Raw genomic sequence first — 23173 nt, forward strand, 5'->3', positions numbered from 1 at the left:
CTCTGCCCATCAGACCCAGGGGAGGCTTGTAGGGAAGATGCGCTTTTCCTTAGGGCTTTACAGATTAGAGGCAAAGGAAGGACATTCTAGGACTTGGGGAACAGAACTCGCTTAGAGACTGTAAAATCTAGGGCCTGTTCCTCAGGAGAGAAGCGGCTAATTAACTGGAGCACTTGAACTAGAGTGGACAGACGGGACCAGCCAGGAGGCATCAGGGAAGGCCAATCACTGACTCGGGCTGGCTTTGGGAGCAGACAGGAGGCGATGAGTGCAGGGGTTTGTCAACTGATCGGCTCTGTGGAGTGAGGAGTTGGGGCCGTGTTATAAACCCGAGCGACCAAAAACGTGGCGTGGCCTGGGACAGGAAGGGAGAAGGCGCTGAGGGTGAAGCTCAGGAGTTCTCTTCTGGACAGGCGGCATTAGAGATCTCTCCGGGACATCCAGCTTGAAATGTCCATTGGCCACTCAGTGGCATGGGCATGGAGCTCAGGAGAGCATGAGACTGCCCAGAGAGGGCAGAGGGAGAGAGAGGCCCGGGGAACGGCTGCGCGTGCAGCAGGGAGAGTGATCCAGCCAAGGAGACTGAAAAGGGGAGAGTGATTAGCCGGGTCACAAGGAGCAGAGAGGGCGAGTGCTGAGGGTACAAAGGAGCAAGGAATGAGGACGGGCTCCTGGGTTTGGCGGTTCAGAGATGGCCAGTGCCTTGGGAGACAGTGGTTTCAGCTCAGTGACAAAGGGAGGGATGGGGGTGGAGGCTGAGGGAAGGCAGCCGGCTCCAGCTAGGCCGTGGCAGAGAGGAGAGATTGAGAGCGAATGGCAGGGTCTGGTCATTTTCAGGGGCTCAGGACACTTGCACAGGTTGTAAAGACTGCTTGGAATTGGGAAGCCTTGAGTTTGAATCCTGCTAAGGCACCTCCTAGTTGGATGACCTTGGGCAAGTCACTTGACCTCTGTCTGCCTCAGTTTCCTGATCTGTAAGAAACAGTTAATAGCAGCACCTCCTTCAGATAACATGTGAAACGCTTTACAAACCGAAAGACTACATACATATATGTAAATAAAACAATATACAGATATATGGGAATATAAAACACTAAACATATACAGATAGAACACTAAAGAGATATCATCGTGGGTGAAATGGGATCTTGGTCAGGTATCGGTGGGACTCATTGGCTTCTGAGCTTCCTTCTAGTTCTGAGATTCTGTGATTATTTCATTATGGGTTGAAATGCGTATGACTTTGAAAAACAATGTTAATCTTTTTTTTTTTTTTTTTGCGGGGCAATGAGGGTTAAAGGGCTGTGACTTGCCCAAGGTCACACAGCTAGTAGTGTCAAGTGTCTGAGGTCAGATTTGAACTCAGGTCCTCCTTAATCCAGGGCAGGTGCTTTATCCTCTGTACCACCTAACTGCCCCAAAACAATGTTAATCTCAATCTTTCCTTGAAGTGAGTGTTTGAGACTTTACCCTTGATTCAATTTTTCAGCATTCTCTTGAATGAATCCCAATGAGGACGCCTTTTTCTTTGTGCCTCTGGTAACATAGTCCACCTTTGTTAGTGTAGAAACATGTCGACTGTGAGCTGCTGGAGGGTAGGGCCTGGCACACGGCAGGTGCTCCGTGCAGGCCTCATGATTGACTGAATGTACCTGTTGGGCCAGTGTATTTTGATGGACACCATCTGAACTCCAAGCCAGGCCATCTGACCAGCTAGGAAAAGCCTCCTTGTCCCTGTCATTGCCCCCCTACTCTTGTGGAAGCCCTGAGGGGCCAGCTGCCCAAGTAACACCGAGCTCTCTTTCTTGTCTTCTCAGTGAACCTTGGACAGGCGTCCTTTGAAGCCATGGCTTCCATCGTCAATCGACTGCACAAGAACTTGGAAGGGAGTCAGGACCAGCACGGGCGCAACAGCCTCCTGACCTCATACATTTACTACGTTTTCCGCCTGCCCAACACCTATCCCAATTCACCCTCACCAGGTACAGACGGACTCTTTGACGCTGGCAGTGGGCTGAGCTTGGTCTGGAGGAAGGTCTGGGAGGCCGGGCAGTGGGCAGTGTGCCTTGCTGGCTGTGCCCAGGACTCCTCACCCAGCATGTTTGTCTCACTCTTGGTCCCGGGCTAGAGAGGCACATGTGCCTGTTTGAATTTTTTGTTCACTTTTCACTAAAGACACTTTTATTCATAACAAAAGAGTGTTTTGCCCCTGGTTTCTGAGAACCAGTTGTCATCTGTGCTGGGGTGATCTCCTGAAGGTCAGAGACAGCCACCCCGAATAGCCCACTGGGGATTGCCTGCACTGTGTGACTCGAGCCTCAAGTTTGGAGGGCTTCTGCCCTTTCCCCCCAGTTAGAGAAGGAACATGTTGTTCAGACTGTCAGTGTGGTCCTGGTTTCTTACCCAGGCAACCTGTGATTCTCTCCTAGTGCCTGTCCTGATTGATCCTTTCCAGGTATCAGTAATGTCAGGCACGGTGCTGCTGCCAGGGGGCTTCATCATTAATAATGCTCAGGTCCTCACATTTTAGTCTGTTCAACCTGCAGCATCTTTTTAGGTCTCATATTTAACCAGGGAGAAGGGTCTGTGGAAGCCTCTTGATTTTCCTTGAAATATAACTGGGGGCGGGGAGTGAACCTTTGCAGTGAGTCTTAGAGAAGACGTGTCCTTGGCTGGAGGTGGCGGAGGGGGATTCCCTGGGGGGCAACAAGAGGGTCTGGAGTCCGGAAGGTGCTTGGCCCATCCATTGACCGAGAGGCCGTAGTCACAGCTGGACCTTTGTGGCCGTGGGAGGTCGCAGTGGAATCCTTGCGTTTCTGTGGCTCTGCTGAAGGGGTGAAAAGGAAGCCTCTTTAGCCAAGGACTGTTTGGTCTCGAATGTCGAGGTCCCGAGATTTTCCTTCTCTATGCCTAGGGTTGTTCTTTAGATGTTTATGCTGGTGTTTGGGGGAGGGGCACAAAGTTAATCAAGCTCGTTCGGGGTCCCGGCCTTTTCTGATGGATTTCCATTTGTGTGATTATGTGCTATTTCATGACCCCCCAAAGGTCCCGGGGGGTTGGGCGGATCCGTGCACTATGCCACAATGGCTCGATCTGCTGTGAGGCCCGCCAGCCTTCACCTGAACCGCTCCCGGAGCCTCAGTAACAGTAACCCAGACATATCCGGGACGCCTACGTCTCCTGATGACGAAGTACGCTCAATCATCGGAAGCAAGGTGAGCGGATGCGCAGCCCCATGAACGGTGCGGAGGGGGACTGCCTGGTCGGTTGTAGTCTTGTTTCTGAGATGCTTTGGAGACACAAGTCGCTAAGAATTGTGTGTCAGCGTTGTTCTCTGATGGTAGGATTTTTGCATGGATGGTAAATGTCTATGATCTTGAACTTCCTCATGTACTTTGTGGAGAACGTAGGCCGCAGAGAAGCTAGAGCTGCCTGCCAAGTCCGGGTCCCTTGGGCCAGCACCGCTGAAGCCACTCTAATGTGAATCCAAGTGTGCCAAGTGTGTGTTTTAGCCAAATCTCTCGATTCTCATTTCCAAGCTGTCAGGTAGACCGCGCACCTGTCACTCTTCCTGTGTCCGCAACAGAGCCCACGACAAAGGCACTATTCTGGGCACCCTCCATCCTTCAGACAAAGCCTGGAGACGCATTGTAAACTTACTCTGGTTAATAAATGCTTGTTGGATTGCATTGAATTGAAGTGGGCCCTTCTCCCACAGCCAGGCCTGTTTTCTTGGCTGGGAGGCGTGACATGATCGAATTGCTCTGGGGAATGATATCGTTATGGGAGGTTTGATCAGGGTAGGGATCCTTAGCCCCCCGCTGCCCAAGAGGCCCCTGCTCTGCTCCTTACGGTTTTAGAGCATCCCCTGGGGCTGTTAGCACCAACGCACAGGCAAGGCCAGACTAGGGAACTGCTGCCGCCTCTCACAGGTCCCATGAGGAGACATCAGGAGGGAGCAGGCCCCCTCTTCCCAATGGCTTGTCTTTGCTCGTGAGACTTGGATTGATCAGACCCTCAGCCCATGTGGCTTGAGAACCAGAACTGCTGGTTTGGACCTTGGTCACAGACCAGGCCCAGCACAGTCTGCACATGGCGATAGCAATGCTTTCCCTCACCAGCTTTTGTGATATCTTGTTACATACCACCCACTTTTAGACTAACTTGCAATTTCCTGATCAGACATGGAAGGCAGGTTTCTTAACCTAATAATTTTTAAATTATTAAAAAACATTAAAACAGGGGTCTAAGAAGATAAAGATCCATTTAGATATCTCCTTAATTAGGTAATTGTGGCCTTTTGGGGGTGTCTGTGGGAGGGGGGAGCACAGCTGATTCACCAGCCTCATGCACACAGTCAGGGGTTTTTGTGCGCACAGTCAGTAAGGCAAAAAGCCTGAACCTTCCTAAGATCTTCCCTGGCTCTTTCTGGTTTGCGTCTCAGGGAAGAGACCGAGGCAAGGACCTGATGTCATTTCTAAACTTGAAAGTAGGATCCTCACCCAAAGTGAGTGACCCCTTGGATCCAGAGGGTTTTTCACAGCCCCAAGCCCGAAGCAGCAGATTTGAAGGAGATTGCTCTGAATTTCTCTGAAGCTTGCATCAGATTAGCACTGAGGCATCATCAAGGGTTGTTTGGCCGACACTTGTCCTACCAAGGATTGAGAGGTGTTAGGACAAGAAACAGCATTTCAGAATGATTCCATCCTTTATTCGAGTGATGCTTTAGGCTTAAATACATTGGGTATGGACATTCCCTGTTAGCATAAAAGGTAATTGATTTTTCAGAAGCCAGTGTGGATGACAGCACACGGGGTTCTGCCACTTTCTTTGTGAAACCTTTTGGTTAACAAATACACCAGTGGGATACCTGCTATTAAGAAAGGAAAAAACACAACTTTGAGAGTGTAAAAAACCCCAATTTGGGGTCTTTTCTGTCACCAAGCCCATCACTTGTTATCTGTGATTTACATATTTGAAATTCATTGATAAGGAGTCTTTTCCTTGATTAATTCATAGACTATGAACAGAAGGAATTCAAGTCTGTATTAATGAGTTTTATCAAAACCAAAGAAAATTTGAACCTGAGCCAACATGTTTGTGGCGTCAATCAATCAACAAGCATTTGTTAATTGCCTCCTGTGTGCCAGGCCCCCTGCTGGGCACTAGGAACACAGGGACAAGTGGGCATTTCCTTCCCTGGATTTTACAGGAGATGACGAGAACCATACAGGTGCCCTCCTCCTAGTTCATCTTCTTGGCCAAGGTCACCAGGCACTTTGGCCCGGGAGCATAACAGCTGGGCCAGAGGCTTGGGGACAGGCCTGGAAGAAGGAAAGGGGCCGGCGTGGGCTTCTTCCTCCTGTTCTTGCCTCCTTTCAAACTCCACTCTGCTCCCGCCTGGCCCCAGGATGGGCTGGTGGCCTTTAGAGTCCGTTAGACCCCAGAGAGGCGAGAGCAGAGCAGAGGCGGCAGACGCTAGATTGGGACACAGAGGAACATTGTGTAGCCCATTCCTTCATCAGCTCTTTAGAATTGGAGTCAAGTGGGGGTGGCTAGGTGGCGCAGTGGATAAAGCACCGGCCCTGGATTCAGGAGTACCTGAGTTCAAATCCGGCCTCAGACACTTGACACTTATTAGCTGTGTGACCCTGGGCAAGTCACTTAACCCCCATTGCCCTGCAAAAAAAAAAAAAAGAAAGAAAGAAAAAGAAATGGAGTCAAGTGCAAAGCCTTCCACAAAGAAAGAACCAAACTTTCTTGAAAGGGAAGGAAAAGAAGGAAGAGGCCCATGGAAGCATTTTTAACAAAACGCCAAAGAGAAGGGAAGGAAACCCACACAGGCAGGATCGTTTTGAAGAGAGTGTCCACAGTCCTGTCCTGGGCCGCTTCCTGTGTGCAAACAGTTACCATGATGGCTAAGTTCAGAATAAAAAACCATTTTAGCCCAGCAAGAAGTGGGCTGTTCTTGTTCAACACCTGCGTGACCCTTGGCCTTGCCAGCTTCATCCACACGTGTGGGTGAGCCCTCGTTCTGATGGCTTAGATTGTGCCCATTTGAAAAGGAAGCTTCAGTCCCTGGTGCCTCAGCTTGGTTCCTTCATAAATGGAAATTGAGGACATTTTATTATTCTAGGATGCTCTTGAAAAATTTTCTGTAGTGTCTTACGTAGCAGGATGCAGTAGGGTAACTCAAGTGAACTAAAACACTAGACAATTACCTAAAAACGTTGGTTCCTTTAACAGTACTAATGAAAGACGTGTTTGCATTGAACACATGAATTCTGAAAAGACTGGATTTCTTTAAGAATACTCGATGGCATGCAACATGTAATCTTTCTCTCCTTTCCCAACTGCTTTCTATTATATGCTTAGGGCCTAGACCGCTCCAATTCCTGGGTTAACACTGGTGGTCCAAAGGCTGCCCCATGGGGACCCAACCCCAGTCCAAGTGCAGACTCAACACAGGTGGTGTCTACAGCATCAGAGGTTTCTGTATTGGCTGCTGATATTTCCCTCTAGAACGTTACTGTTTAGTCCATACTATGGTTTCAGTGGCTTGCTTTTCCCAATTTTGGAAAGTTCATGATTTTTTTTAATTAGCACATTTCCCCCACCACGTGCATGCATGAGTACTGCCAAACGTACCAGTGACGTCCCCTCTCCACCGCTCCCCTTCCCCACTCCTACCTACGTTTCTGTGGATGCCGCTTATGGAGTCTGGGTCTTCTTTAGGGTTAGCACCTGTCTGGTGGGCGTGTCCTCACTCCTATCTGCAAAACCACAGTTTTCCATTTTGATTTAAAGTCTCTGATCGTCTTGCCCCTTTCATGAAATACTGAGTATTTTGTCGTATTTACCTAACATTGAATAGTAAAAATGGTAATAGACTAAAGCTGAATTTAAGCTGAAAGATAAACCCTGAAAGATTAAGAACCAAAAGCAAAGATACATTTTAATTTGTATGTGTTGCAAAGGATGAAATTGGTAGTATCTTAGTTGAAATCATGGAAGTCACTTATTTAACTCCAGTTGCCTGCTGCTTTTAGATACTGCATGACAGAACATACATCTCAACTGTCTTTGATCTAGGAAGAAAAGTGAACTTTATCCCAAGAATACTAGCTCGTAATTATCATCACAAATGACAAAACCAACATAGTATGCTATTCATAATTCGAGGATTTGTACAATATTGGCTGTCCCCCCAAAACAAAACAAAAACCCTCCAACTTTTTTGGGTTTGATTGGGCAGAATTGTTTGAATATTTGTTCTGTGACCATTGAGAAGTATGTTGCTTTAAAAAACCTTTTTTTTTTCTTACTGGATATGTGCATGTTTACAAACTACAACTATGAAAAAGTTTCATTCTTTGCAGCAATAGCTATATCTAGTTCCATAAAAATACCCACATTTCCCTTGACCTTTTTTTAATCCATTGAAGGCATTTGAGTTTTTTTAATACATTGTTGTCAATGTGTTTGAAGCAGCTCAAGATGGTGGATAGCAGACTGGGAAGAAAAAAAAAACATGCTGATCTTTGACAACAGAAATTAGCCCATATCACTGAGCAGTCTTTAGAGTTGTACATTATCCTTGAGCTGCAGAGTCACCCACAACAAACTTTAATGTTTTGTCATCACTCCTTCATCTTCACTCCATAGGCGATGGATCGCAGTTGTAACCGTATGTCTTCGCACACAGAGACGTCAAGTTTCTTACAAACATTAACGGGACGTTTACCAACTAAAAAGGTAGATTCAAGTGGAGGCAATTGATCTTTGGGGGACAGAACCATCAGATTTGTCAGTGTTCCTTATCGGCCGATAAGAAATGTTTCCACAAACTCCAGAGACAGGGCTCCCCTCACTTGGGAGTTACTCTACTATTGAATGTGGATTCATGATATAATATATAACCCACGGGGGTTGACTGTTTACTCAGACTCTAGTGAATTAAAGCTTAGTCATTTAATTTCACTGCCAAAAATGTATCAACCCTTAATACTGCTTCTGTAACTGCTTCTGTTTTGTGTTTAAATCTCCAGGGAAAGGAAGATGAGTTAGAAAAATTATCACTCTTAGTAAGATCTGTCAATTTGCTTCCCTTGTGCACAGTTTTGTTAGTCCTTTCTCATATTAATTAATATGCACTGATTTGCAAATTGCTTTGTATGCATATCCATTATGCTATAAGAATGAGAAAGGAGTTTTGTATTTTTAAAACATGAATCTATGTTTTTGAGACCATGAAAAAAGGCCAGATTTTCAAAGGTGCTCCTTAAATCGCACCAGCCAAGTTTGTGGCCAGTGTTCCCCAGTATCCATTTGAAGCCACGAACAAGAGCTCGGACCTGTCCATTGCTCGATCTGGCGTGTGTTTGCAGGCAGCATTGAAGGGCTTTCCCCCTCTGGCCTTGCAAATTCCATCTTATTCCAAGACTCCATGTCACGTTTTCAGCTGCCAGCACCCATTGTCTTATCTGGTTACACGGTCGTTTCGTTCATGGATGTCATCACTGCATCCCCCAGATTGGTCATACGCCTTCCTTTGCTTCTTTTCATTGTTTTCCCCGTATATCTTGTCATGGTGTTGGCACTGTCCCCTGAGCTCGCTCTGACGAGCCCTGTGGCCTGGGCTGACTCTGGATTTCTCCCGGCTAGCTTTTCCACGAGGAGCTGGCTCTGCAGTGGGTCGTCTGCAGCGGCAGCGTTCGCGAAGCAGCGCTACAGCAGGCGTGGTTCTTTTTCGAGCTGATGGTGAGCAGGCCGCTGATCTTTGGGCTTCCCCGCCCTCCAGGGAGGAGGGTTGGACGTGGGGTCACAAGGATATAGGAAATGTTTCCTTTCCAAAATCAGATGTGTGAAAGGAAACCGTCCCGGCATGTGCTGTCTCTGTAATTGTTCCCACTAAGTGTTTGTGACCGGCATTTCCATTCTCCTCAGGTGAAAAGCATGGTGCACCACTTATATTTCACTGACAAACTTGATGCTCCAAGGAAAAACCGCTTTCCTGAACGTTTCATGGACGACATCGCGGCTCTCGTCAGCACGATTGCCAGCGACGTTGTTTCGCGGTTTCAGAAGGTGAGGATGATGTCATTCGTATTTGAGTCCAGCTCTCAGTAGGAAAAGCCAGGCTTTGCACTGAGGGTTCCCTTACTTCTGTTCTCCAGGACACAGAAATGGTGGAAAGACTCAACATGAGCCTTGCCTTCTTCCTCAATGATCTGTTGTCCGTCATGGACCGAGGGTTTGTGTTCAGCCTCATCAAGGCCTGCTACAAACAGGTGAGAGGGGTGGGCGCCTCCCTCCGGCGCTGCTTGTGGGAGTCGGCTCACAAGACCCGGCCCCTCTCCTCAGGGGCCCTTCTCCCACTCATCCCATGGTTCTCTTTGGCTCACCAGGTATCTTCCAAGCTTTACACGCTACCCAATCCGAGTCTCTTGGTGTCCTTGAGGTTAGACTTCCTGAGAGTCGTTTGCAGCCATGAACATTACGTCACCCTCAACCTGCCCTGCAGCTTACTCACACCGCCGGCTTCGCCATCCCCGTCTGTCTCTTCTGCGACATCTCAGGCAAGTGAAGGGGAGTGCTTCCTGCCCAGAGGAGGGAATAGACCGACAAAGGTCAGTCAGCAAACCTCTGTTAACTGGCTGCAGTGCGCTGAGTACTGTGTCAGGGGCTAAGGGTACAAAGATGAACTAAGCAGCCCCTGCCCACAGCGAGCTCATATGCATACCGTGTAACATAGATAGGGGCATGTACATGTGTGGGTAAGTAAAGTATCTGTTATTGTGTGCCCAGCACTGGGGATACAAAGCACTGAGAGAAGCCAGACAGCTCCTGCCCTCACAGAGCTTCCAGTCTAACGGGAGAGACGATGCCTGGGGACAGTCAGATAGGAATGAAGGTCCCCCAGTCCTTCCACCACAGCACCAAAGCAGATGCTCAGGCCTCTCCGGCCATGTCATTTCCACTGATAAAACCATCGGTTTCTCAGGTCGACCCACTGAACAAGAACTTTCCTCTCTAGGTGTCTGGTAGCTGTGTCTGCAGCCTCTGGGGGCGCTGTTTCCCGGGGTGGCAGCTGGGGCGCTTGGGTCCCGTTCCTGGGCTGTCCCCATCAGGACCTGAGGGGAGGGGTCAGGAGGGGTCTGACTTGCCCGGCCTGTGTTGCCCCCTCAGGGGGCCGCTGCTTCAGCTAGAGTGGCCAGCCTACCCGTGGCTGATGGCTGTCCCCTTCTCCCAGGACCTGCTCACCCAGATAGTGACCATAAGGCACGTGCTAAAAGCAGGACCACTGCTTGGGGGGGGTAGTGCCAGCCCCGGGCTCTTGGGCCCATCTGCCGGTTGGGAACATACACCCAGCCACATGTACACATGCATGCACACACACGTACACACACATACATGCATATGCACACACTTGGTTGTCAAGAAGGACGCATCAGTCCCTCTGGTGATCAAGACTGGTCTTACCTGGGAGGTATTACTTGCTGGGAGTTCAAGGCTCCAAGAATAGGGAGAAGGAAGAGGGGCATTCTCCAGTAAGAGGCTGGGGCCAGGGAAGGGAGACTCACGGAAGGGCAGAAAGACCAGTTGGCCCGGATGGAAAAGTGTGCTGTAAGGGCCAGATTAGTATGGGGAGAGCTAACTGGGCAGCTGGGGTAGGAAAAGAAACAGCGTCTTTCAAAAACAAGACAGGCTTATTGATGGGAACAAATTTAAAACACAAGTGAGGTTAATAGAGCTAGGAACAATGTCTAAATCTCTGGGGTAAAAAGGCCCCAGGCGCCCGCGCCTGCTTCCAGCCCGGCCAGCTCCAGAGAGCGGGCTTTGCCTCCAAAACACAAACTCGCCACCACCCAAAATCTGCAGCTCTAAGGAGAATGAGCTCGCAGTCTCTTCTGTTTTGGTACGACGGTCAAACACCAGCAGCTCCTCTTACTGTCTGCCTGCCTTCCCCATTTTCCTCAGAACCCTCTCTCATTGCCTCTCAGAAAACTCCCCTCCCCTTCTTCCTCCAGCTGCCTCTAACTGACCCCCTCACCAGAAGGGAAGGGCGGCTCTTAGCCATGCTGGGTCTCCAGTTGGCTCAGCACACCCACGTGGGCTGTCTCCATTATAATCTGGCCAGGCCCATGTGGGCGTGTTTAGTTACTCAGTTTCAATAAATGTTCCCTGTGGTCAGAGCTCCTCTTGTTTGTTCAGTTGTCTCCCAAAGTACAACCCATCTTCTCTTAGGCTTTTCAAGCTTACATTTTTTTCAGTCTGACCATAACAAAGCAAAGATGGGGTTATGAAAACCCCAAATCACAATTAATTCCTTACAATGCAAAGGAGCAGACTCTGAGAAGATAGGGGCAGGTAGAGCAAGGTTGTGGGAAGAGTTAAATGCCACATAAATAGGGTTCCTTATATATTTGGTCCTGGAGGTCATAGGGTTCCCCTGGATCTCAGTGAGTGGGGAGCCTGTTGGGATGGGCCAGGTGAGACGCAGTAAGGAACAAAGCGGGGCTGGCTCAGGAAAAGAGTCCTGGAAAGAAGAAAGAGAGAGTCAGAGCAGGAGAAAGGAGAAGGGAGAAGGGTATGGGCATGAAGCAGGGAGGAAATACTGGTTCAGGTGCATGGACTTGGAAGTGCTGGTGGACCCTGGAGTTCTAGCATCCTGGAAAATGGAGGTGGGCATTTTGTTTAGAGCTCCTTGCATATCTCTTTGAATGGTTTAGTAAAATGGCATTTTCTTTTCTAACCCATGTTGCTAGTGGATATGTATCTACCTGGTAGTCATGCAGTAGTTTCTATCACCATGTGTTCTAACGCAGTGGTGAGATTATAAAAGTAAACAGAAGACATGACAGATGCTGAGGAAATTGAGAAGGACTAATAATCTTATTTTAATTATCTCAGCTATTCAGATTTCATGTATCTAGGCGTGAATGGTTATCGTTTTTAGTCCCTTAAAGAATCAAACCATCTTTAATTCAAACCTATAACTGAGCAGTATTAGAAAGAAAAAATGTGGAGAATCATCATAAATTTCTGTGTCCTCCCTAAATAAAAGTTAACATGATTCTTTTACTATTCTGTTTAGTGTTTTCCTTTTATTGACTAAAATTAAACTTTCACATAAATTCCCTTGAAAATATTCATTTCAAGGATCACCAGAATGCAAAGTCCATTTGAATTTTAATTAGGAATTCAGAAATGCTTACTTGTTGAAAATGGTAAATTCATCCTGACAGTTTTCTATAAATGATGTGAAAACCCAGTGATTGAGTTCATGGGTTTCACCATCAGAAGCCTAGTCTTCTAGTGACAGACAATAATGTGTTTATTAGACATGAAAAAACTTTGCAGATGAGATCAGTTAAAACTCCTTGACTGTATTTGTAACCATTTGCCAAATGAATGAAGCCATGAGATTTCTTGAGCTCTCCCTGCCATGCACTGGAGGTGTCAGGGAGTGAATGGATTTTTAGTTTGCGAGATTCCCTTTAAACAGTTCGTGATTTTTCTGGAAATGATCACAGAGTTTACAAGTGTTTCTTTTGCACTCTGAGGAAAATCCATAAGCCAACCTGGGAGAAAGGGGATCTGGTATGTGTTTGGTTTTTTCATCCTTTTACATGTGTATTGTTGCTCTTAAAGTGAAAAGTGTTCTCAGCAAGAATAAAAGAAACTTGAAGGTGGTGGGGTGGTTAGCTCAAGGCTTCTTTACTTTTATTCACCTTGAAGCTGAAAAGAGTCACTGAAGAGGGCTTCCCTGCCCTGAAGGTGAGGGTCCTGTCCATTTTCTTTGGCTCTGCTGTTCTTACCTGCCTTGTTGGGTTTTTTCCACAGAGCTCGGGATTTTCCACAAACGTCCAGGACCAAAAGACAGCAAACATGTTTGAGCTGTCTCTGCCCTTCCGCCAGCAGCATTACCTGGCGGGACTCGTGTTGACTGAGCTGGCCATCATTTTAGACCCTGATGCAGATGGGTAAGTCAGTCTTTGCCTGGCAAGAGGGTTTGCAGCCTAGGGCCAAGGATGTGGCCTTCCTGTCCCTCTAGTCTGGACCCGAGTTCAAATTCTGGTTCTGCTGCTGCATGCCAGCACAGGGGTAAGAACTGAGGATAGAAATAGAAGCATAAGGGGCAGCTAGGTGGCGCAGTGGATAGAGCACCGGCCCTGGAGTCAGGAGTACCTGAGTTCAAATCTGGCCTCAGACACTTAACACACACTTACTAGCTGTGTGACCCTGGGCAAGTCACTTAACCCCAATTGCCTCACTAAAAAAAAAAAAGAAAGAAATAGAAGCATAAAGGTAGACGTTCCCTGCCCTCAAGAAGCTCCCATTCTAATGGGGGAAGGCAATCCGTGAAAAGAACCTAAAGGGGAAGAAGGGTAGTGGAAGCTACCCGCGTGGCTGGGCGTGGTAGAGAGCCTCCAGTGAGTCAGAGCAGAGGTTGGAGAGATGAAGACCTGGTGGGCTTGGGCACCTTCCCTAAACTGGAAGTTCTGGAAGGACCAGCCAGTCAGAGGGAGGGGCCACAGAGACTACCAAGGTCCCAGGTGAGAAGCCCAAGGTCAGAGTAGCCCTGTGAGGAACATCACAAGAGCCAAGAGTGAGATCACCGAGAGTTTTCTCACTTGAGTTTAACCTAAGTCTCTGTTGACTGCTGTTGGTGAAGACCGACCCCTCCCTCCACTCTGGGGTCCATTCAGAATTCTTTTCAGGCTAAAAGAAAAAACTCTTCTTTTTAAAAAGGGGCCTGTGTCTTACCTCAGTGTCCTCATCTAATGGAATGTCAGACGCAGGCACTCAATGGTGGATGGAGACATCAGTCTGTATTGTACCATTAGGCCAAGCTCTCCCAACCTGCTCCTCCAAACAACTTTAAAATAACACTTCAAATCAAAATCTGGAGTGGCAGAGCCAACAAAAAGTCAGCGTGAGATTCTTCCAGCCCAAGAAGAATTAAAAAATTATTTTCAAAATTAAATAAGAATGATAGAGGAATAATTAGATAAAGAAATGAAAACAAAGGAAGAAAATTATGAAAAGACAATATATTGGTAAGAGTCACAAAAAAATACTAAAAAATTAAAAAAATTTTTAAAGCCCAAACCCAAAAAAAACCCACCTTAAACAAGAGAATCAGCCAAATAGAACGAGAGATACAAAAGCTCACTTAACCCTCGTTGCCCCACAATAAATAAATAATAAGTAAATATAAAAAGGAGGGCAGCTAGAACACAATGGTCAGAAGCAAAACAGACATTAGAGGAGGGACAAGATAAAAAGAGAGAGAAGGAAAAACAGAAGAAAATAAGATGGAGGGAAATGCACAATTAGTCATCATCACTGTGAATGGGATAAATTCACCCATTAAATGGAAGCATCTAGTGGAACGTATTAGAAACCAGAATTCAACAATATGTTGTTTACAAGAAACACACTTGGAACAGACCAGATACACCCAGAATAAAAACAAGGGACTAGAGCAGAATCTACTGTGCTTCAGCTGAAGTAAAAAAAAAGGCAGGGGTAGCAGTCATGATCTCAGACAAAGCAAAAGCAAAAATAGCCCTAATTAAAAGGAATAAGAGGGGAAGTTTGGGGGCACAAGTGATAGGGTGCTGGGCCTGAAGTCAGGAAGACTCAGCTTCTTGAGTTTAAATCTAGCGTTAGACACATATTAGCTGGTGACCCTTAGTATGTCACTTAATGCTATTTGTCTCAGTTCCTCATCTCTAAAATAAGATGGAAAAGGAAATGGCCAGTAACTCCCATATCTTTGCCAAAAGAATTCCGAATGGGATCGTGAGCTGTCGAACACAACTGAAACAACTAAACAAAAAAAGGATAAGCCCAAGGAACTATTAAAGTGTGCATCCTCTTTGACCCAGCAATTCCCCTACTGTGTCTGTATTCCAAGGAAATCATAGAAAAGGGAAAATAACCCATTTGTACAAAAATACTTATAGCAGCTCTTTTTATGGTAAAGAATTTGATATTGAGGGGATGCCCATCAATTGGGAAATGGCTGAATAAGTTGAGGTATATAATTGGGATGGAATATTATTGTGCTGTAAGAAATGATGAGCAGGAGCATTTCAGAACAACCTGGAAAGACTGAACTGATGCAAAGTGAAGTGAGCAGAATCAGGAGAACATTGTACCCAGCAGCAACAATAGCATATGATGATCAGCTGTGAATGACTTCTCTGTTCTCAGCAATACAATGTTCCAAGAAAGTTTCGAAACACTTGTGATGAAAAATGCTGTCCACCTCCAAAGAAAGAACTGATGGGGTCTGAATGTAGATCAAAGCATACTTTTTCACTTTTTTATTCTGAGTGGTTGTGGTGGTGGTGGTGGTGGGTTTTTTTGGTCTGCGTTTTTTAATGTGATATGGCTAATAGGGAAACCTTTTGAATCACTACACATGTAGATTCTGCATCAAATTTCTCGACTTCATAAAGAAGGGGGAGGGCAAAGAGATAGGGAAAGAATACTCGAAAGAATACTCAAGGGGCAGCTAGGTGGCACAGTGGATAGAGCACTGGCCCTGGATTCAGGAGGACCTGAGTTCAAATCCGGCCTCAGACACTTTACACACTTACTAGCTGTGTGACCCTGGGCAAGTCACTTAACCCCAATTGCCTCACAAAAAAAAAAAGAATACTCAAAAAGGTACTCAAAATATAAAAATGAATGTTAAATATTTTGTTTACATGAAATTAAATAGAAAAAAGATAATTCATATATCATATATGGCACATTGCCACTTGAGAGTTTCAGTGTCAACAAATTTATGCTTAATTAAAAAAGAAAAGAAATAATGAGCAGGATGGTTTCTGAAAAAACCTCAGAAAACATGAACTGATGCAAAGTGAAATGAGCAGAACCAGGAGAACATTGTGCATGATAACAGCAATAGTGTAAGGATGATCAACTGTGAGAAAGTTAGCTACTCTGATCAAGACAGTGATTCAGGACAATTCCAAAGGACCCATGTTGAAAGATCCTGTCCAAAGAGAGAATGGATGAACTCTGAATGCAGGTTGAAATATATTATTTTAAACTTCATTTTTATTGGGGGTTTTGTGTTTTCTTTCGCAACATATGGTAATATATTTGGCATGACCACACATGTATAATCAAAATCAAAGTGCTTGCCATCTCAAAGAGAAGAAAGGAGTGGGAGAGAATTTGGAACTCAAATTTTTTTAAATGATTAAAAATCATTTAAAAAAAAAAAAGATTGCCTTTAAGGCCCGGTGGCGGTGATCCATAGCCTGTTATGCACATGGGGCCTCTCTTCAAAGAGTGTGCCTGGATGTGGATGTGATTGTGCGATTGCCCTCTCCCCATTGTAGGCAAGGAGAGAGAAAAGTGCTTCTTGTGTGGCATCAGAGTCAGGGTCTGGCTTATGGCTGGGCAAGGTAGGAGGTTGAAGGGTCTTGGGAACCTAGGTTAGGAGCAGGAGCGGCATTGACTCGGTGGACTGTGAAGCCCAGCCTGGGCCAGGAATCCAAAGCAAAGCTGAGTCTTTGTTGCCTCTGCTCATGCCAATGGAGTCATTCTGGGTCGATGTGACAAAGTCAGGACTTCTGTGACTTTCCTTTTTAGGATCTCAGGCCAGTGTTCTCTCTCAGTCCTTGTCAGGAGCACCTGGTGTCAATCAATAACTTGGAGCTAAATGCCCTCCTTACAGTGTTTCTTCTAACTCTTTTGTAAATGGGCCTATTTTCATTCTATGTTAGAAAGTGCTTTAGAAGAGCGAGAGCGAGAGAGAGAGAGAGCGAGAGAGAGAGAGAGCGAGAGAGAGAGCGAGAGAGCAAGAGAGAGAGAGAGAGAGAGGAAGAGAGAGAGAGAGAGAGGAAGAGAGAGAGAGAGAGAGAGAGAGAGAGAGAGAACGAGAGATGTTAACCAGAGGAAAAAGCTTTGCTTCTGGTCTTTGCAGTCGTGCTTCTGGTACAAAGGGTTGTTTGTTTTCAAGCTGTTCGCTGTGCCCTCTCTTTCTTTGATAGCTTATTTGGATTGCATAAGAAGGTCATCAACATGGTACACAACTTGCTATCCAGCCATGACTCAGACCCACGGTACTCTGACCCCCAGGTAAAGGCCCGTGTGGCTGTGCTCTATCTACCTTTGATCGGCATCATCATGGAAACTGTGCCTCAGCTGTATGATTTCACAGGTACCTATCACCTCGAAGATAGTTCTGTCCTGCACCTTCCCACCTGGAAGATGTCAGAAAGTAATTAGTTATTTTTTTCTGAAGTTCAACCTATTATATGGCCCATTAATCTATTATTTCTTGGTGCTGAAGCTATAAGTTAAAGCCTTTCACTTAAAATTGTACTTTGCAACTTAAGATAGTCATGGAGATGTGTCCTTGGATGCCTTATTTTAAAAGAATCCCGTGTTAAAAATACATTTACCAAAGTGGTAAGTTAGGAGGGGACTTTTTCACATGCTATGAAGAGTCTTCACTTTAGAAGTAAAAACTTGGGGCAGCTAGATGGCGCAGTGGATGGAGCACCGGCCCTGGAGTCAGGAGGACCTGAGTTCAAATCCGGCCTCGGACACTTAACACTTAACTAGCTGTGTGACCCTGGGCAAGTCACTTAGCCCCAATTGCCTCACTAAAAAAAAAAAAGTAAAAACTTTCTTTAAATGGGAATTGAATTTAAAACACTCCACCTAAAATCACTTTTATACCTAAGCATTTCAGAATAAATATATCTGTGTCACTTGGAGGAAATCTGAAAGAATAATGTTCCAGGTCATCAGCCCTCTCTCAGGTTTAACAGTGAGGTCGATAAAAAAAGCCAAGTAAAACTGGTTGTCTTTACTTCTGACCTGGCATTAAATGGCACCCAGAAAAGTAGATATTTGCAAGGTTCGTTCCTCCTTTGAAGATTGAGCACTTTTGTTTTGTTTTGTTTTACAAGAACCCTCAAAATGTGCCTGCTTTCATTGGGCATTTTTATCAGTTGATTTCCATTGCTAGCCTTCCCTACCCCGGAGAGGCAGCTTGGCATCATCCATAGAGGGCCAGGATCCAAGTCAGGAGGCCTAGTTCAGGTCCCTGCCTGTGTGCGCCCAGGCACGGCATAGCTGCTTTGTCGGGAGCGGGGTGGGGGCGGGGGCAGGGGCAGGGGTGGGTTCAACCCCTGCTCCAGATCAAAACAAAAAACAAACAAGCAAACAAAACTCTCAGAGACTTGTGAAGGGAACAGGAGACGGCATGCAGGCTTTTTCCAGCCTGAAGCACTACGTGAGTGCCGACCATTCATTGTAGTTAGAATGTTTTAGGATGACAAAGTGACATTTAAGTGGGAGCAGACCCGTGGGGCCTGAATTGGGTACCCTGATGGGGCTCCCTTCCCTAAGAGAAAGATTGCTCCTTTACTCTTACTGCAAGTTTCTTTTTTTCCTCAGTCATTTTAGCTCTGAAGACACGGTCCCCACAGTAGTTAATGCACACAATATTCCATAAAGAAATACCAAGGAGGGGCAGCATTTGGTATTAATGAGAATGCCATTTAAAGAGGTGGCAGAAGTGAGAAAGAGGAGGAAAAGAGATCAAGAAAGAACTTACATGTGATCCCTGGTTTTTTTGGACTCTCTCCAGAAACTCACAGTCAGCGAGGACGGCCGAGCTGTGTGGCGATTGAGGATTATGAAAGTGAGGGCGGAAATATGATCAGCCAGACGGTGGCCATGGCGATCGCGGGCACGCCAGTCCCCCAGCTCGCCAGGCCCAGCAGCTTTCTGCTTACTTCATCGGTAAGAAGACCAAACTGAGTGGAGGGACAGGGCTTGGGTGGCGGGGGCTGCTCAGGGCGAGCTCCTGTGGCAGATACTCGGGAAAACATGGAAGTTCAGAAGATGTTTTTACGTAGGGCCCCACGCTTGGAAAAGTAGCACCTGATATGTGGTAGTATACAGTCTGGTCTTAGTCATTTGTTCATTCAAAATACTTATTTAGGGCCTCTTCTTTATCCGATTTGAGATTTTTTTTGTCCGAGTGAGGAAAGTGTGACAAAAGTCCTCAATTGTGTAAGACTTTTTTGTTTAAAAAAAGAGAAAAGATTTACTAAAACTAAAATGTTTTATGGGAACTGCTGTCACTGGTCTAGATGAAACCCTGTCAAGAGAGGAAGGCGGAAGCTTTCCAGTCTTAGGCGGTCCTGTCAGTTTTTTAAATAAATTGTCATCATTCACTTACTGGGTATTTTGTAACGTGCCCCACACTTCCTGCTGTTGCAGGACTAAGAGTAGAATGCCCACGGCCCCTGCCTCGGACACATTTGTACTTGAGCTTGTCTGGTTGCCTCTATTTTACCAGGAAGTCTCCCTTCCCCCCTTAGAGTGCCTAACGGACCCCACAATCTGTTTGGTGTCCCTAGTTCAGCAGCTGTGACCAGTAACCAGGACGTTCCCAAGGTGCTGGGCTCTGATCACTGTATGGCCCAAAGCCCCATTAGTCCTTAGGAGTATTATTGACGCTGGGGCCTGAGAGACAAAAGAAAAAGGGGACTCCTGGTAGTGTTGGCCTGGGAGAGCCTTGAGAAGCCTGGCCGTGCACAGGGAGTGGCTGGCACAGCTCATGGTAGAGACTAGGCTAAGGCTGAGAAGTGCCTTGTGAGCCCCTCCCTCAGAGCATCACTTCCTGCCGATTGAACGATGGAGCACCCCCTCTCCTGCTTACTACCCCAAATAGTACCTCCGAAAGGACTTTCCCACACAAGTCATTTTAACTCAACAAACATTGGTTCAGCATCTGCTGTGTTCTAGGGACTCTGTTAGATGTCAGCAATACAGAGGTGAAAAACCATCTCTGCTCACAAAATCTAAACTCAAAGAGGGAAGGAGAGTGTGCGCATGTGTGTGTGAGAGAGAGTGAGTGTGTGTGTGTGAGAGAGAGAGAGAGAGAGAGAGAGAGAGAGAGAGAGAGAGAGAGAGAGAAAGTGTGTATGAGTGATAAGCATGATTGGAGATGTGATAGGTCCAGACCAGAGCAAGAATCCAGCCCAAATGCTCTCCTGTGTGAATTAGCATCATAATGGGAAAAGGGGGAAAGGGAAGAAAAATGTTTAAAGAAACATTTAAAATACATTGGAGGGGGCAGCTAGATGGCACAGTGGATAGAGCACCGGCCCTGGAGTCAGGAGTACCTGAGTTCAAATCCGGCCTCAGACACTTAACACTTACTAGCTGTGTGACCCTGGGCAAGTCACTTAACCCCAATTGCCTCACTACAAAAAAATTAAATAAAGAAATTAAATAAAATAAAATACATTGGAGGAGCGGGGCAGCTAGGTAGCACAGTGGATAAAACACTGGCCCTAGATTCAGGAGGACCTGAGTTCAAATCCGGCCTTAGGCACTTTACACTTACTAGCTGTGTGACCCTAGGCAAGTCACTTAACCCCAATTGCCTCACTAAAAAAAAAAAAATACATTGGAGGAGATTGGTATCTCAGAGCCACTCTCTCTGTGCCATGCCTTTCTCCCCGTGAGAAGTCCAAGGACTTCTTTATGGTTTCCCTCTCCTTCCCCTTCCTCTAAATAAACAACTATCTTATTCTAAAAAAAATAATAATACATTGAAGAAAATTCAAAAGGGAACACAGCCAAGCAGAAAGGTTCTGTTTGCTCTCTTTTAATTCAGTAAATACTTTCTTTTGAAAAACCGATGAGCTTGAAACTTTCAGTCAATCCTGATAGTTCTCTCTTCTAATGTCCTTTGTACATTAAAGTGTCCATTTTTTTGTTATTTGCTGTTCGGACTGTTTTCAGTCTGAAAGAAGCCAGAGAAAGATGAAAATAAACCTGTGTCCAGTGACCTGAAGCAGTATAAAACTGGAGAGACGACATGACGAGATCCTTAAAGCTTTGCCCAAACACAAAGGAAGTTCTCTCAGTCGTTTCAGAACTGCCACCTAGGCAGCATTCGATTTACAAAAGGAAACCGTATGGCCAGGACAGTTGTTTGGGATTCAGGACGTATTTCCCTATTCAGCTGGGCTGCCATATGGGTGGTGATCAGACCCAGCCGCGGACATGCAGGCCATACTTAAGAGTTACAGAGTCAGTGTCAGCTGTGGAAATGGCCCAGGCATATGAAGGCCGTCATCTCTCTGAAACGCTGCCTCTTGATGGATGACGGCTTTGAGGCTGCATACAAATGGATCACTGAGAGATCAGTCTCTTTGTTGTGTCCACGAGTCTGGAGTAAGAAAGGCCTCCATCTTTGTGAAGGGGCAGTCTAACTGAAACACACGGAGAGGTTTAGATGCTCCAAACTGTCCGACAGTCACGCACAAGCCAAAAGTTATGGTGAGAGAAGGGGCTGAGTTAGGGACCGTGTCCCATAGGAATTGGGGCTTCTCCTTTGCCTCTGTTCCTTTCTCTTTTGCTCCCTAGTGATGTTACATTTGTTCAGTTTTCTTCCTGCTTCTTCATTCACTTTTCGGCTATTATAAGTAAGTTGTTGTTGAAGATTGCCTTAAAGAAAGCAGGGCTCTCAGGGGGCAGCTAGGTGGCGTAGTGGATAAGGCACTAGCCTTGGATTCAGGACGACCTGAGTTCAAACCCAGCCTCAGACACTTACTAGCTGTGTGACCCTGGGCAAGTCACTAGCCTTGGATTCAGGACGACCTGAGTTCAAACCCAGCCTCAGACACTTACTAGCTGTGTGACCCTGGGCAAGTCACTTAAACCCCATTGCCCTAAAAAAAGAAAAAAGAAAGCAGGGCTCTGGTCCAGTATGCTTATGTTCTAAATGCATATTGCAAACCCAAGCTGTTTATTCCTTGTGTGGCCCTTGGGGGCATGAGACCCAAAGGCTCGTGTACCCTTGAAAGACTAATCTATTACCTTTTTATGAGCTATCTCAGTAAATTTTATCCAAATCCTATGATTTTTCAAAGTTCATCTTGCATAGTAGCTTGGGGCGTAGAGGATAGTGTGGGTCTTGATGTCCAGAAGACCTGGCTGTGCCCACTGCTTCTGATACCAGCTGTGTGGTCCTGGGGAAGTCCCTGAATCTCCCACTGCCATCTTGCATTTTCTGATTCTGACTCTGTCTATGACCTGGAGTCTAAGCTCCGTGAGGGTCAGGCCACTCTCTAAGACGATATGTCCAGTTGAAATCACAGGACCCGAATGTATTTGTGTTAATGTCTTTAATTAATCAAAACTTAATTTGCGAAAAGCAAACAATGTGCGGCCACGGTGCTCAGGGTCCATGCCATTTCTCCTTGCTTTCAGGCTGGCCGGCAGCATTCCGTGTTTTCAGCAGAATCAAGCAGGAGTCTTCTGATCTGCCTGCTATGGGTCCTCAAAAATGCTGATGAGACAGTCCTGCAGAAGTGGTTCACAGACCTCTCGGTCCTGCAGCTCAACCGACTCTTGGATCTGCTTTACCTCTGTGTGTCTTGCTTCGAGTACAAAGTAGGTGGTGATCGCCCCATTCTGGTCTCCTCTCTCAGGACCAGGCGAAAGAGAATCGTGTGGGGGAAGAGGAGCTTCTTCCTCCAGCGTGCCCTTGTGTTGTGTTTCACTTTCCAGGGGAAGAAGGTCTTTGAGAGGATGAATAGTTTAACCTTTAAGAAATCAAAAGACATGAGAGCCAAGCTCGAAGAAGCCATCCTTGGAAGCATTGGAGCCAGGCAAGAAATGGTGCGTCGAAGCCGAGGGCAGCTTGGTAGGTAGCCCAGAGCTCTCATGCTGGGGTAGCCTCTTTGAGCACTGCCAGTCTTCATCGACATCCCGAAAGATATCTGCAAAGCCTCTCTCTTGAGTCTTTCCTCAGTTGTTTAGCTTGGAACCCTGGAGGGAAGCAAAGGGAGACTCAGATTTTGCAGATATACAACTTGGATGGGTGGGTGGGTGGGTGGTTGTTATGAATAAATGAAAAAAGCATGTATTACGTGCTTATTGTATGCCATGCACAACGCTGAGTGCCAGGGATAAAACAGAACAAAGCAAGGCAGGACAGAAACGACCTCTGGGGGAAACAAACCACCAAATCCTGCCCCAGGACAGACGGGAAGTACTGGGCATCTGAGGTCTGCCTTGTTGACTCAGGTGGCAAGGCCCAGGAAGGAGTGGAAGGGGTGGTTCCCATGCTCCTGGAGCCATGACGAGGCGGGGGGCTCCCTGG

At 46.4% G+C, this 23173-nt stretch overlaps 1 protein-coding gene across 8 annotated transcripts in view; it reads left to right on the top strand.

Moving 5' to 3' along the window:
* DOCK7 (dedicator of cytokinesis 7) overlaps positions 1–23173 on the top strand; it is a 171812-nt gene that overhangs the window by 121806 nt on the left and 26833 nt on the right. For 2 of the 8 annotated variants that reach the window (XM_043964124.1, XM_043964125.1), the window contains exons 21-34: positions 1818–1982; positions 3046–3215; positions 6376–6468; positions 7666–7755; positions 8049–8084; positions 8665–8760; positions 8947–9087; positions 9177–9290; positions 9408–9578; positions 12847–12986; positions 17025–17194; positions 18635–18789; positions 22279–22461; positions 22579–22714. In XM_043964124.1, coding sequence (XP_043820059.1) covers positions 1818–1982; positions 3046–3215; positions 6376–6468; positions 7666–7755; positions 8049–8084; positions 8665–8760; positions 8947–9087; positions 9177–9290; positions 9408–9578; positions 12847–12986; positions 17025–17194; positions 18635–18789; positions 22279–22461; positions 22579–22714 — 1860 coding nt within the window. The remainder of the gene's footprint in view (positions 1–1817; positions 1983–3045; positions 3216–6375; positions 6469–7665; positions 7756–8048; positions 8085–8664; positions 8761–8946; positions 9088–9176; positions 9291–9407; positions 9579–12846; positions 12987–17024; positions 17195–18634; positions 18790–22278; positions 22462–22578; positions 22715–23173) is intronic. The other 6 variants (XM_043964126.1, XM_043964127.1, XM_043964130.1 and 3 more) reach the window with 4 other exon arrangements.

Source organism: Dromiciops gliroides, chromosome 4 (genome assembly GCF_019393635.1).
Source record: "Dromiciops gliroides isolate mDroGli1 chromosome 4, mDroGli1.pri, whole genome shotgun sequence".
NCBI classification, from domain to species: Eukaryota; Metazoa; Chordata; class Mammalia; order Microbiotheria; family Microbiotheriidae; genus Dromiciops; species Dromiciops gliroides.